Source organism: Pediculus humanus, genomic scaffold, assembly GCF_000006295.1.
Source record: "Pediculus humanus corporis 1103172107458 genomic scaffold, whole genome shotgun sequence".
Taxonomy (NCBI): Eukaryota; Metazoa; Arthropoda; class Insecta; order Psocodea; family Pediculidae; genus Pediculus; species Pediculus humanus.
This window is the reverse complement of record NW_002987078.1, coordinates 587,212-602,869: the sequence shown is the minus strand read 5'-3', so window position 1 is coordinate 602,869 and position 15,658 is coordinate 587,212. Positions and strand designations below refer to the sequence as shown.

At 26.0% G+C, this 15,658-nt stretch overlaps 3 protein-coding genes across 3 annotated transcripts in view; 1 reads left to right on the top strand and 2 right to left on the bottom strand.

Moving 5' to 3' along the window:
* Positions 1–1,751: 1,751 nt before the first annotated feature.
* On the top strand, positions 1,752–3,254 carry Phum_PHUM112980 (uncharacterized protein; the record flags this gene model as incomplete). The annotated part of the gene is made up of 4 exons (XM_002424094.1): positions 1,752–2,015; positions 2,377–2,724; positions 2,813–3,074; positions 3,208–3,254. The coding sequence occupies 4 exons, from the start codon at positions 1,752–1,754 to the stop codon at positions 3,252–3,254; spliced, it is 921 nt and encodes a 306-aa protein (XP_002424139.1).
* A 1,405-nt stretch (positions 3,255–4,659) lies between these two features.
* On the bottom strand, positions 4,660–6,092 carry Phum_PHUM112970 (uncharacterized protein; the record flags this gene model as incomplete). The annotated part of the gene is made up of 7 exons (XM_002424093.1): positions 4,660–4,703; positions 4,795–4,945; positions 5,029–5,139; positions 5,208–5,401; positions 5,482–5,635; positions 5,772–5,866; positions 5,954–6,092. 7 exons carry the CDS (start codon positions 6,090–6,092, stop codon positions 4,660–4,662), a joined length of 888 nt encoding a protein of 295 aa, XP_002424138.1.
* An 8,365-nt stretch (positions 6,093–14,457) lies between these two features.
* The window catches only part of Phum_PHUM112960 (uncharacterized protein), a gene marked incomplete at both ends in the record, with an annotated part of 1,735 nt that continues 534 nt past the window's right edge, over positions 14,458–15,658 (bottom strand). The window contains 4 exons of the mRNA XM_002424092.1: positions 14,458–14,489; positions 14,581–14,731; positions 14,815–14,925; positions 15,022–15,372. Of these exons, the coding sequence (XP_002424137.1) occupies positions 14,458–14,489; positions 14,581–14,731; positions 14,815–14,925; positions 15,022–15,372 (645 nt within the window). The remainder of the gene's footprint in view (positions 14,490–14,580; positions 14,732–14,814; positions 14,926–15,021; positions 15,373–15,658) is intronic.

Genomic DNA, 15,658 nt, shown 5'->3' with positions numbered 1-15,658 from the left:
TTGCTGTCGCGTTAATTATATAAATTATTATCATTATTATCGTTATTATTATCATTATTATTATTATTATTATTATTATTGTTTATCGATTACGTGTTACCGCAAGCACGGGTAAATCGCGAAGTCATCACTCGTTTTTGTGACGGTTTAAATTTTATTTTTGTTATTTTTGTTTTCTTTTGGGTAATAAATTTAAAAAGGGAAGGGTGGAGGGAAGCGCAAGGGGGAAAAGGTTTTTTTTTGCATTTCGGTCATTAAAAATCATCAAAAATTAATTACGGTAATTTTTTTTTTTTGCGTGAGTTTGAAGTAGGAATATCCGGAGGTCAAAAAAGTTGGGTTGAAAAAATCGGAAAATTTTATTTTGGTTTTTCCACCCTCGAATAAACGTGACGCGTTAGATAACCGAATAAATTATCGGCGGGGGGCGGGGAAGGGGGGATTTTGCGGCAAAAACGGGAAAAAAATCAGACCGGCAAATGTCGGTTTTGTTGCGGAAAGGAACAAAGAAGAAAGCGAAACAAAAAAAAAAAAAAAAAAATTGACGTGCAAAAATGTGCAAAAGTGCGTTGAAAAAAAAAGAGAAAGAAAATAGAAAGAAAGGGTTAAAGTTTAATAATAATAATAATAATAATAATCGTAGTAGTAGTAGTGGTGGTTGTACTTATTATTGTTGTTATCATTATTATTATTAATGATGCTTGAGAAGGGTTTTTTTTCCCCTTCTTCCTATGATTCATACGGAATTTTAAAAAAATTTTCCTTCGATTAGTTTTCAATTCGTTAAGTTCTAATTAATGAGATTTTTAATTAATTGTGGATTTAAATGAAATTACAATTCGTTACCTCCCCCCCCCCAAAAAAAAAAAATCGGTGAAAATTATTTTTATACCATTTAATTAATTATTCTTGGTTTCTGGAGACCGAAAAAGAAAAAAAAACGGTCGCGAACAGGTACAAATTAAATCCCTCCCTCTCTTCCTCCTTCCCTCTATCCCCCTTGCGATGTCGATGAACTGGAAAATTGTTTTTTTAATTAATTGAAAATAAAAAAAAAAAGTGCGGGCGTGCGTGCGCGAGCGAGCGTGTGTCATCGTCCCCCCTTAAAATTATATAATAATAATAACAATATTTTCCATTTTAAATTTAACAAAAAAAAATTTTTTTCGTTTTTCCTCTCATCGTCGACTCGTTTTTAAATGCGACTGGAGAATTTTTTTTTTTTTTTTACTCTATGGCAAAACGTTTCCGCAAGGCTCGAGGTTAATTATATTTGAACTCTATGAAAAGTTTTCGCAACCAGTTTCTCCAGTGAGTAAAAAAAAAAAAAAAAATGACACGATTCAAAGTTGAATTTTTTTTTCTCTCTCTCTATTTCCTTATGCTGATTGAAATAATTGGTCGGGTACAAACGTCTAAGGTCGTAGAATTAAAACGTGTGTGTAATGTTGGCAGCATTGGAAAATTTCATCTTGAAATTTGTCGCACGTCACTTTACACCGCGTTGATTTACGAAGAAAAAATAATAATAATAATTTAAATAAAAAAATCACAAACTAGTTTATCTGGTAATAAGAAAATTTTCCAGGAATTGTTGTTCATCGATCGATAAATAAACAACAACTTGTTTGATCGACGAAGGGCGAAGGAAAAGAAAATGGAGGAAATAATTTGTAAACTGGAAAAAAAAATTTCCGAATATGTTAATGACTAATTGTTTTTTTTTCGTGTTCGTTTCAGCTGCCAACATAATGTTATCGGACATACAAGAACTTCCAGCTCTCAAGTTCGGCGACATGGATTTGAAGCTCGAACTCGATGATTTATCACCGGAAATGAGAGAAATCGCGAGAAAGGAACTTCGTGAAACTCCGGAAGTCTCGAAATCCGCAATGGAAGAATTGAAAATTTTATTGAAAGAAGATAAAGAACTCACCGTACCTTACGACAACGAACAATGGCTCGTCAGGTTTTTAAGGCCTTGTAAATTTTATCCAGAAAGTGCTTACGATTTGGTGAGTGTGGTTCGATTGATAAGGGGGCGGGGTAGGGTAGGGGAGGGGGGTTACGTCCATTTAATTCATTACCTTGAAGTCACACTAAATTTCGTCTGTTGGAAAACTTTGTTGAAGTTTTTGGAAAAATGATGATTTTGTCGTCGGTTGTGAAGGGGGTCGAGTTGCGCGATAAATTTTTTTTTTATTTTTAAATTGTCAATTTAAAAAAAAGTCACGTGTTGCACGTGTCACGTGTTGCACGTGTCACGTGTTTGTTGACGGTTATTATTTTCATCAAATTAAAAAAAAAAAAACACGGTGAAAATTTTTTTATGTTAAGTTGGTCGCATTGTTTTATTTTTGTTTCGTTTCGTTCCAGGTCAAAAGGTACTACGCTTTCAAGGTCAAACACAACAATATTTACGACGGTTTGATACCGAGCAAAGAGAAAAACGTTTTCCAACAGAACATAATAACCGTTTTGCCGACGAGAGATCAATTGGGAAGAAGGATTTTGCTTTTGGAATTGGGAAAAAAATGGAAGCACACGAAGTGTAATTTGGACGAAGTTTTCAAATGCGTCGTTTTGTTTTTGGAAGCCGCCATGATGGAACCGGAATCTCAAGTCGCCGGAGCCATCGTCATTTTCGACATGGACGGTTTGTCTTTGCAACAAGTGTGGCAATTCACTCCCCCCTTTGCCAAAAGGATCGTCGACTGGCTTCAGGTACCAAATTATTATTATTATGTTTCTTTCTTGCCTTTCTTGCGATTTCTTAAAAATCGATTTGTTACGTTTTCGTTTCTTTTTGCAGGAAAGCGTTCCTCTCCGTGTCAAAAACATTCACATAGTCAATCAACCCTACATATTCAACATGGTTTTCCAACTTTTCAAACCGTTTTTAAAAGACAAATTGAAAAACCGTATCATTTTCCACGGTAGCGATCGCAATTCTCTTCACCAGTACGTGTCGCCGAAATGTTTGCCACCATGTTACGGTGGTACTTTGCAAATGCCACTCGTGAGTGGATCTCAATGGTACGAACTCCTCGTCTTGTGCGACAAAGAATACGAAGGTGAGTTAAAAATCCTTTTGGTTTTCTCTCTTCCTCTTGAGATATTAATGAAAATCCTTATTATTATTATTATTATTATTATTATTATTATTATTATTATTATTATTATTATTATTATTATTATTATTTTCAGCAATCAATTCTTACGGTTATAAAAACAACAACAACAAAAAAAAATAATTTCGCGAGGGTAAGTAAAACAAAATAATCGATAATATTTGCGGTGCGGGAACCTGATTTATCAAAATTAAACTCACGGCGACAAACAGAAATACAAACAAACAAACAAACGAACAAACAAACAACAAATGCAAAAAAAAAAGAAGCATCATCATCATCATTCTCCCGCAATCGTAATAGTAAAAAAAAAAATAAAAAAATAAAAACAATAAAAAAAAAAAATTAAAGTTGCCAAAATAAATATTTTCGTCGGTAACACGTGAGATGCGAACACGTGTTTATGTGCGTAATCACACATACACGCACACACGCACGACCACGCATACGTTACAGCTTATAGAGAAAAAAAATTTTTTTTTTTTTTTTACTTATTGTGTAATAATAATTACATAAAGTATTAGGTAAAAGCAATGAGTGGAATTGACAGCGTGGAAACAAAAAAAAAATTATTATTATTATTATTATTATTATTTCATTATTTAATTATTTATTGTTGTTTGTAGACATCACTGAGTCACTAAGACAAAATGGGGTGGGAAAATCGATCATCGATAACGATCGATTATTTTCGATAAATCGATCGATTAATTTGTTTCGTTTTTGTTTATTGTAGTTGATTATATGCTGCTATGTTAATACGTTAATAAATATTTATAATTTTTTATTATTACTCTATGATATTTTATTATTCTACGGTAAAAAAAATTAAATTTGTTATTTAAATTTAAATTTAAATTTAAATTAAAAAACAAGGACGCGTAATTTTTTTTTAATAATAATAATAATAATAATTAAAATTTTTATCAAGTTGGTTACGATTTAATTTAATTAGTTTAATTGTTTAGTGATTGGAGAGGGGGAGGGGGGGGGAAATGTGAGCGATACGGCTGTGTTATTAACAAAAAAAAAAAAAACGAATTAATAATTATTAAATAAATAAATAAAAATTATTATTATTATTATTATTATTATTATTATTATTATTATTATTATTAATTATGTTAAATTCAAATAAATAAAATTATTATTTTTTTTAAATTTATATTTTTAAATTTTTATTTTAATTATTATTCTCTTTCGTTATATTGCCAGTACCGACGATTATGATTTTTTTTTTAAAAGTATAAAGGTCAAAGGTTAAATATAAAGTTTTATTATTATTTTTTTAATTGATTGATTAAATAAGGAAAGAGAAAAATAAGTTATTTTTTATTTAACGTAAATATTTATTATTATTATTATCGACTGATGTTTTTCATATAAAATCTTTTAAAATTATTATTATTATTATTATTATTATTATTATTATTATTATTATTATTATTATTATTATTATTATTATTATTATTATTATTATTTGTACACGTGATATTATTAGTCCCTGGATAAAAATTTTTACGGTTTTTTAATCTTTTGGCGGACCATTCGAATACCCGTAATGCGAACGTTCTGCAAAACATACAAAATATTATTATTATTATTATTATGATCGTGGCAGGAGAGAGTAAATAAAAATTAATAATTAACTTATGTAACGAACCCTTAAATTCGGAATCGTATTTCGATAAATATTTATGAAGTTCTTCTCCTTTATCGAAAGGTATGTCTACGTCACCGCCAAAATGTTTCGGTAAAACCGACGGACTTATGTAAGAATGTAAACTTTCGAAATTGGTACCGTGAAATTTGAGCTTTTTAAAAAAAAATATTTAATTTTATTTATTACAAAGCTGCAAGAGAGAGAGAGAGAGAGAGATATTTGTCTACTGCTTACCCTCTTTTGTAATTTTTCACCAAGGAAAGGTTTGAAAAGAGCATAAACCATGTTAAAAACATAGGGTTGATTAACTATGTGAATTCCTTTTAGCCTTATAGGTATGCAATCCTGAAATAATAATAATAATAATTATATAAACGGTTTTTGATACGTCACGTGGTGATAAAGATACTCACTTGTACCCAATCGACGACATTTTTAGCAAAAGTTGCCGTGAATTGCCAAACGTGTTGCAATGATAATCCATATAAATCTAAAATAACTTGAACTCCATTTATTTGAGTTTTAGGTTCTTCCAGTGCCGCTTCCAGGACGATCATAACAGATCGAAATATTTCATTTAATGTGCAACATTTCGGATTCCATTTTTCTTAAGAATTTGAAAAACGAAAAAAAAAATTAATTAATTAACGATTTATTTTTCAGAAATTGATCAAGTTTATCACTCACTTCCAGCTTCTATAACTAAAATCCTTTCGCCATTTTTATTCCTATATGGTAATATTGTTAATAAATTTTGATGAAAAGCTCTTTTTTCATGATTGGGTGATAAATCAACGGAATATTTCGGATGATTATATTTAAATTTATAAAATTTTTTCATCTGTACAAAAAAAACAAGAGAAATGTTATCAAACAAAAGGTCAACGTATTATTAGACCAGACGATTGATTTATCACAATTTAAATGTCTGCAAAAAATCATTTAGATATATTGATGACGTCATTGGGAAAACTTACTCTTGTCAATGCGCTGTTTGGATAATATTTACAAGGTCTTAAAAATATTTGTAATTTATAATCGTCGTCTGTCGGATACACGAGAGATTCATCATCTGGAGAGAAGAAAAAAAAGAAAATTTTTTAACGTTTTAAAAAACTTTTTAGTTTGAAAATTTTTCTTTACAGAAACAACAACAAACCGTTTAATAGTTTTTTAAAAGATTCCAACGATTCTTTAACAACATCCGGTGTTTCCCGTAATTCTTTTCTTGCTTTTTCTTCATCTTCCACGTCTATTTCCACGTTTTCAAATCTCAACACGTGATTTCCAAGATACATGAATATATTTTCCAAATGATTTTTTTTCCCCGATAAGTTTTCCACCTGAAACGTAAACTTATACGTCATTCATTCATTCATTTGAAATTTTTTCTTATATGTATTCCCACGTTGAAAATTTGTTCCTTCCCCCTCCCGCCTCCCCCCGTTTTGGTTAAAATATTAAAAACCCATCGTTAATTTTATTCCCAGAAAATCATTATTATTATTATTACTATGGGGGACTTGTACTATATTATTATCATTAATTTTATATTTAACCCTTTTGAATATAATTTTTTTTTTTTTTTTCATTTGACGTCTGATTGAGGGAAACGAAAAAATTAATTATTTATTTATTAAATATTGATTTATCGATTAATCGATTCCGTTTAATAATAATAATAATAATAAAAGAGACGATGGAAAAAAAATGGACAAAAGAAAGAAAAACGTCTAATTATTTATTAATATTTGTCATGATCGTTTTTTTCTAATTAAATTATTATTATCATCACCGTGAAAAATTTTTAATTTTTTTATTATTAATGAAAAAGGTCAAATTGAATTATTTAATAATAATAATAATAAAAATTTTTTTTTGGGGGGGGTGGGAGGGGAAGAAAAAAAAATTTTTTTTTACTTACCACAGTCGTACTTGACACTAACTCCGCTGATGAATTCATTTTTTTTTTCTTTCTTTTTTTGTTTTCCCCCGGTTGAAATGTTTATTTACTACGTCGGACGTACCTGAAAAATTATAAATATTATTATTATTATTATTATTATTATTACAATTTGATCCTAACGAAATTTAATTTTAAAAAATGTGATTTTTTTTTAGGTGGTTTTCATCGTTGTAAAAATACCCCCACATTTGATAACTTTTGTAATCGTTATTATCAAAAAAAAAAAATTTTATAAACATGAGTATATTAACGTAACATAAACTCGTTTAAATTCTTATCTTTTATCATTATTATTATTATTATTATTATTATTCTACGTGTATTTAATTTCTGTACGATAAAAAAATTGCAACAGAAATATAATAACGTATATATATATATACTTTTTTTTTTTCGATATAATATCGTTTAAAGTTGTTATCAGACGCTTTTATTTTAGTTAGTGACCTACATTGATTTTAACAGCCATTTTTACATGTGATAATATTTCAACATTTTCTTTTACTAAAAAAAAAATAAATAAAATATTAATCCGTTGTATAATCCTCTATTTAATATAATACAACCGTTAAATAAACAATTTATAATTTTCGACACGTTGCCGTTCGTTAATTCGTCGACCGTTTTCTGTCGCAACACGTAAAATTATAAAGTACGTTCAGAAAGAGAAATTGACGACAACAAAAAGTCAGTTTGAAAATTTTTTAACTTGCCACCACCTACGCGTAGAATACGTTGAAAAAAAAAAAAATTTCTTATTTTTAAATTAAGTGTGTGCGTGTGTGCGCGGGTATTAAAATAAAATGAAAAATTTAATTTAATAGATTTATTATTTTAAAATTTTATCACACGCACACCCACACACGATACCTTAAATTTAAAAAAAAAAAAAAAAATGTTTGATTTATTATAACGTTCACGTGATTTGAAATAAATTTAAATAATTCGAACGTTACAAAAAAATCCGCAATAAATTCAAAGGAATTGTTTTTTTTTTTTAATTAATTCAACGTAATAACGTTTTTTTTTTTTTTTTAAACGTAATGAATAATACTTAATTGACCGTGTAAATTTTTTTTTTTTTTTGGTATTAATTTGATGAGTAATAAAAATTTCCCGATCGATTTTATTTAAAAAACAATTCAAACGACGTAGAAATATTCAAATATTTAATATTCGATTCGGATTTCAATAAAAAAAAATATAAAAAAATTATAAAAATAAAAACGTTTATCATATTTTGTTTAATGTTATTTATAAAAAAAAATAAAAATAAAAAAGTGACAAAGAACATCCGGTTAAAAAAAATTATTTTTTTGATAAAATTCCCAATGGATACCATTAAACTCAAACGAACAATTTAAATTATAAAAAAATTATTTAAACACCACAAAAAAAAAACAAAAAAAACACGTTTGATATTCACTTTATTTTTAAAACCGACAAAAAAAAAAAAATTTTAAATTAAAAAAAAAATTATTATAAAGTATAAAAAAAATTTTACCTTAAAATTAAAAAAAAAATTTTATTTCACACTTTTTTCTTTTTTTTTCTATTCTATTCTTATTGTATTAAAAAGAAAAATAACTTTAAAAAAATTTATTATTATTATTATTATTATTAATTGTATCACTTTTGTTTTTTACTGGTCTATTTCTAATCGTAAACAGAGAGAAGTTTCTTTATAAAATAATCGAACAGTATAATTGCTACGCCCTTGAATGGTTGCGTTCAGGCAAAACAGGCTCAACTTCTTCCACTCTTGCCATTTGAATTTTTTTTTATTTTATTTTATACATATTTGTTTACTTATATATTTTTATTCTTTCAACCTGTTCATTGCACAAACCAATAGATTTTTTTATAAATAATACAGAGAAAAAATAAATCATTGGGAAAATTTTTATTTTTTTCTTCTTCTTCACCTCATATCATCATTTCAATGAATTTATCAATAGGTTTATTGTAATATTATTATTATTATTTTATTTCATATGATTTTGATACATGTTGATATATATATTGTTTTTGTTTTAATATAAATGTTTAACCTCTTGTATACATTCCTCATCAGACATTTATTAACGGTTGATTAAATATTAGGGAACGGTTTAATTATTTTTTATAATTAATTATTATAAATTTTGAAGGTGAAAGTGTTAAAAAATAATAATAATAATATTTTATTATCAAAGTCCAGGTTCAGGGTCATCATCTACATCATGTTCCTTTTACTTCTTATCATATATAAAATATTCCCAAAAGTTTTTATTATTTTTTATTTTAAATTAAATGTGATAACTTTTTATCAATGTTTTAATCAATTAGGGTTCTTTTTTTTTTTATTAAAATAATATTTGACATAATATATATATTATTTAGGGTCAAAAATGATTTTCTATAGATTGAAATTGCTTGTTTGTTTGTATTTAAAATGAAATAGATATCTAAATTTTTATTTCACATGCATGACTTTTGTTTTTTTTTTGGTCTAATTGAAAATTAAACTCAGATTAATGAGTAATCTGAATTTAAAAAAAAACAAATTTGGCCAAGGTAATAATGCCGGTGAATATAATTAAGCACATAATTAGTTCATTTATTAAAAAAAAAAAAATAGTAACATGGATGAGTTTAAAACTATAAGAAAAACATTGACGCCATTGTTATTCGATTAATTATAATATTTTTATTATTATTATAAACTTTTAAAATACGTTAAATCGAATGTTTCATTTTGATTTTAATAATAATTCACTGATAGTTTTTGTAAACGAGTTCATTAAAATTCATAATTCGTAAGAAAAAAAGTTAAAAATAAACAACAGTATGCCATAATAATACCTATCAACATTACCGGATGAAATCCGCCATTTTTGTTTTGTTTTTGTCGGATTTTATTTAGGCGACAAAAATTGAAAATGCGCGTCCCACTTTTTCAGCTTAATCAGCATGGAAGGAACAAATTTCGACAAATTATTAATTGTCCGTCATCAAATTTTTCTTTTTTTTTGTGAAACGTGATACGAAGTTGTTAAAAATGTTAAACTATGCTTTTTTTTTTAAATTATCATGAGAAATTTAATCATTTAAACAAGTAGGTTTGCCGTTTTATTCAACAAACAGGTTTGGTTTTGATTATATTCTTATATAATACATTTAATGAAACGGAATCTTTTAAATTTGATTAATAATTGTCGCACAATTATGAATTCACATATTGTTTTATTACAGCGACTGGCGTCCATATTTAATTTGGCAAAGACAAGCCGTCATTAAAATCGAATTCAATTTTATTATGATATTTCAAATAAAAATAACATTTTAACGTTTTTTCAACTGTTTAATATTTAAAGTACGTTCTCTGCTATGAAATGAAGATGGGAAAACGTGTCTCGAAACGTAAAAAACTAATATTAATAATAATGAGTGGCGTGGACACCATTTTTTCTTGCAAAATTACATAAAATGTAAGTATTCTTAATATATTTTTTTTACTCTATTATTATTAATTTAAGTATGATAAAAGTACTTCACGCACACACACACACACACACTTAATAATTAAAATGAATGTAGTTGGAATTTTTATTGAAACAGGATAAGTCACCTTATTGCATAATCTTATATCATGCCTTTTAGAAACGGGCAATTTTTATATATATAAAATGATAATGATAATTATAAAAATCTTTTAATTTTTAACATACAAAAATGTACGGAGTATTACAAATCTGTAACACATTCTTTTTTTATTCATTTTTTTTTTTTTTTTAAGTTGAGATGCTTTATAGTAGAGTACATTCATACTTATATGTAATCTTAAATGTGATAAGAACGTAGCTTAATCAGCTAAAAGAATAAAAGAATATATGTGACCGTCAACTATTATTTATTTTTACTATTTATTTACATTTTATTCATGCAAACGTAGGCGTAAAGGGGATTTTCCGAATCAATTTGCAACAAACAGCACAAATTTGTTACACACATTAATGGCATGTAATGATTTTCAAAGTTTTTTCTTTCTTGGAACATTAAAAAATTTACACCGGTTTTCCCTTGCTTCATTATTATTATTATTATAAATTTTCATGATGTTAGTTAAAAAAAAAAAAAACAATTTTAGCATAAACTTAAACATGCTTCTCTTATTAACTACCTTTTGAGAATTTCTTATGTGTTCATACATCCTGTTTAAGTTTAGAATTAGATCGGGCAAAAGTCAAATTTTTATTTGTAGTTCCAACTGATTCATTTTTTTTGTTTGCTTTTACTTTTTTTTTTTTTTTTTTTGTTTGAATTTAGTACAAGTTGAAAAACCCAAAATCTATTTAGGCTATTTAATTTCTTGCCTAATAAGTTTAAACATATAAATGTTGTAATTGGTTTTACAAAAGAATTCTTTTAATAAACATTATTATTGTTACCTTAACTATTATGAATGTTAATATAACACAAACTGCATTACATTTAATACAATTTCCACCCCCTCACCCCTTCGGTTTGATATTTAACAAAGAATACTGGAATTGATGATTGTAGTACTGGAATAATTTTTTAATATGTAAAATATTAATAAAATTGAAAAATAGAAAAACAAAAAAAAAAATTCAAAGCAACATCAAACTAGATTGTTACTAGATTATTCAATTTAATTAATATTAATATGTAATTGTTTTTTAATGATAATAATAATATTGTTTTTAGTTAAGTTTTTATATATTAAAGGTCACCCAACAATATCATTTATGTTAATTATTAAATAAATAAATGTTCAAAGGTAAAACATTTATGATAAATAATATTGTAAAAGTTTTGTTGCCAATACAATTATTTTGTATTCAAGACAAACAATGTTGTTAAAAATTGCAATTTTAATGTTTTTTTTTTAATAATAAAAAAGGCAACAAAAGAAATCACATCTGATGAAAAAAGAATATCAGGGAACTTGAGATCAAGTAAGATAACATGAAAAAAGAAAAAAAACAATATCAAAATGTTAAATGTAGGATTAAAGGCAGACTGACAATACAAAGGAAATGAAAGGAATAAATAAACATATTAAAGGCATATTTGAATGGAGTGTTGTCTTTTCTCATAAGAAACTAGCGTGCGACAAGGAAGATTACATCAAATAAAATTGGAATCTAATAAAGCTGAATGTTTGTAACCAAAAGTTGCCCAACTACACCAACTATTTTGTATATATAATTATTATTTTCTAATGATGAGTAGAATTTGTTTTCATAAATGATTGTTTTAATGAGCTAAGAAAATGATGGAAGAAATAATGTAAAGTTTCAAATCTCTTATAAGGCTGTGAAAGATTAAATTTCTGCAGAAAGCTTAAAATGAAGAATCAAAGTTATGAAAATGGCAAACAAACAAAACTGAGTACTCGACAAACCGGAATCGCTTAACAACAAATTTTTTTTAGTAAAAAATATAATAATAATAATAATTGTCAGAATGTGAGATGTGACAAAACAAGTTTGTCACAGTCACTACCTAAAACCTATAGCGGGGGCCACAACAAATGAATTCGCTAATTTGCAAAAAGGATTTTTGAGAATTTAATTTAAAAAAAAAAAAAAGAAAGAAATTATGTTGTACAGTTAACAAGTTCGTCTCACAGAATAAAAACTTGGACTTGCTTATTTAAAAACAAAAAAAACAAAAATGGCCTCTAAAGCCTGATGATAAAACATGTTGATGATGATGATGATAATATTAATAATAGTAAAAATTACAAATTTATTATCACGTTTGTAAAACTAAATAGTTGAACATTATTTACTTGAATTATCGATTACAAAAAAATTAATGAACGTTTTTTTTTATTTTTTAATAATTACAGACTCTTACAAAAACAAATAATAATAATAATAATAATAAGCTATAATTCTATTGTTTTTTTTTTTTTTTTGAAAAAATTTACTATGAGTTATTGTTATTGCGCAATAAAAAAAAAATTTTTCAATTTAATTTTTACGGGGAAAATAATTTTTATGTTATCTATCGAAAACGTTAAAAATTTTTCTTTTCTTTTTTTTTTACTTAATTGATAATTTAGTAATTAACGAACTAAAAATAAAATTTTTTTAAAAATTAAGTTGAGAAAATTAACCTAAAGACTAATTAAGTTTTAATTAATTTGATTTTTGTAATTTTTAAGTAAGGAAAAAAAAAAAATTTTTGTAATTTTTATATTTCTCGTGTGTGTGTGTGTGTGTGCGTGTGCGTAAGTGTGTTCGAAGCACAGGTTTACATTGATTTTTTATAATAGATATTTTTTAGTATAAAAATTTCCAAGTAAAAAAGTTATATTACGTACGAAAATCGAACATCAAATATTTTTTTTATATTTTTTTTTTTTTATTAAACGAAATTTTTTTTTCTTTTATTTTTTTTTTTTTTTTGGCATTTTGGCGGAAGTTTAAAATAATATAGTTTTTTTTTTTTTTTTTTTTTTTTTTTTTAGCCCCGTTCAAAAAACTTGTTTTTTTCTTTAAAAAACGAGTTTTTTTATGCCGCCACCTCATACGTTCTTTTATTTCCATCATTTTATATTTTACTCCCTCTCTCTCTCTCTCTCACGTGTATTTTTTGTAAAATTTATTTTTCTTCTCTATTTGCGTAGTAAAAAAAAAAATTTTTATAATAATAATAATAATAATAATGATCATTGAGTAAGGCGCAACGTTTCGAATTTTTTATTATTTTAATTTTCGAAAAACGTCGGCACCCCCCCAATTAAAAAAAAAATTATTGATGAAGATGGAAAATTTATTCTATTTGCACGTTTTTTTGCACGTTTAAACATTATATTTAATTTTTTTCAATGCCTTCCTTGAAAAAGAAGGAAGAAAATTTTTTTTTTTTTTTTCCTTGTTTAACCTCGCAATGCAATTATTTTATTATTATTATTATTATTATTATTAATTTTTTTTTGTCGGTTTTTAAATTTGTTGTTTGATGTATAAAATGCAACGCGAAAGTGCCAAATGCTTTTTTACTACTTAAATTGTATCGTACCTATTCAAATACTCGTATTTTATTTATTTGTTTAATATTATTTATTAAATAGACCATGTTAACTTTTGTAACGGTTCAAAATGTCTGAAAATTTGTTTTGTAAACAAAAAAATTTACAATTCGATGGATGATTGCGTACTCTCTTTACCTCCACTACGTTATTTCGAAAAAAAAAAGTTAAAAATAATAAAGAAAAAAAATTTTTTAAAAGTTATTTTACATAACGACTTGAATTATTATTATTATTATTATTTATAGACGAACTCTAATAATAATAATAATAATAATAATAATTTCAAAATTACAATTTTTTTTTTGTGTGTGTGTGTGTGTTATTATAAAATGATTTCGAAATCATTTATTTATTTATATTTGAAAATTTTATTTTGTTATGAAATCGAAACATTAAATCTTTTTTTTTTTTTTTTTATGAATAAAAATGCGTTGCGTTCATAACAAACATGAAAATTTTATGATATATAATATAAAAAAAACAAATAATATTATTAATAATTTTATTTATTGAAAACATGTGTATATATTATAAGAGTCTTTATTAACAAAATGAGACTTTATTTAATAATCAGTCGTTTCATTTAAATTATTATTAGTATTATTATTATTATCATCATCGTTTTTTTTTTTTTTTAGGATCGTTATTATTTTTTCACCAAGCCAAAAGTATTTTGTTCTGGAATAATGAAAATTGATTTGATTAATGAGGCGATCGATCGATCGATCGATAGATGATTAGTATTGATTGATTGATTGATTTAACTTACCTTCGATGACGGAATCTAAAGATTTCAAAATTGGGTACCAGTCTTTTGAAGAGTAATTCGTGGGGGGAAGAGATCCCTCATATTCTTCAGGTAAACAATTTGGATTTATGTATTTGTGTAGAGAGCTCATGTCGTTCCCGTGAAAATATAACTGAAAAATAATTTTTTTTTTTTTTTAATATTTAAGGGGATGTTTCCAGGTACTTGTAGGTATTTTTATAAATAAAAACTCACTCGATTGTTAAGTTTTTCTCTTATTATAGGTTTAAATATTTTCCAAACAGCGTTAAAGAGTAATGGTTGTTTAACAATGTGTACTTGTTTGAGTCGCAAAGGCATGGCATCCTAAAAAAAAAAGAAACAAAATTTAATTTCAGATGATTGATTTGATTTGGCGTTATGGTCATCCAAAAACAAACAAACAAACAAACAAACAAAAACCTGTATAAAACTCAAAAGCCTGAGGGAAAATGTCGGAGTCAATGCTGCCACTTGTTTCAATCCCAATCCGTCGAAATCTAATATGACGACGACGCCGTTGACTTGAGTTGCTGGTTCCATCATGGCTGCTAAATGTATTAGGTAAAACAATTGAAATACTTGATCGTTTGACACTTTGCTCGGATCCCATTTTTTACCGACGTTTGTGACGAATATTCTACGGCCATCTTGATCGCGATTTATGAGAACGTTTACTCCGTCGTGTTCCATCATCACTCGTTCCAAATCCGCCGGCATCAAACCTTCGAGTAAATTTTTATGCTTTTCTTTAAATTCGGCTATTCTTTTCATCTGAAAACAAAAAAAAAAACACATGATGATAATAATATTAATAACCGCGAAAAGGAAAAGGTTTTGATTTTTTTTCGTCTTTTAAATTTTTCAATAATCGTTTATCAAATTAGGTAAATTAGAAACCGTTATTACGTGCGTTATGGCATTTTCACGACCTTGAAATAGTTTTTTTTTTTTAAATAAAACTAAGAGTATCATTAAAAAATAATCTAAATGCTTCTTGATAAATTAATTTTTTTTCGAAAAAAAAAAAAAAAAAAAAAAAATTAAAAGATTAGTGAGA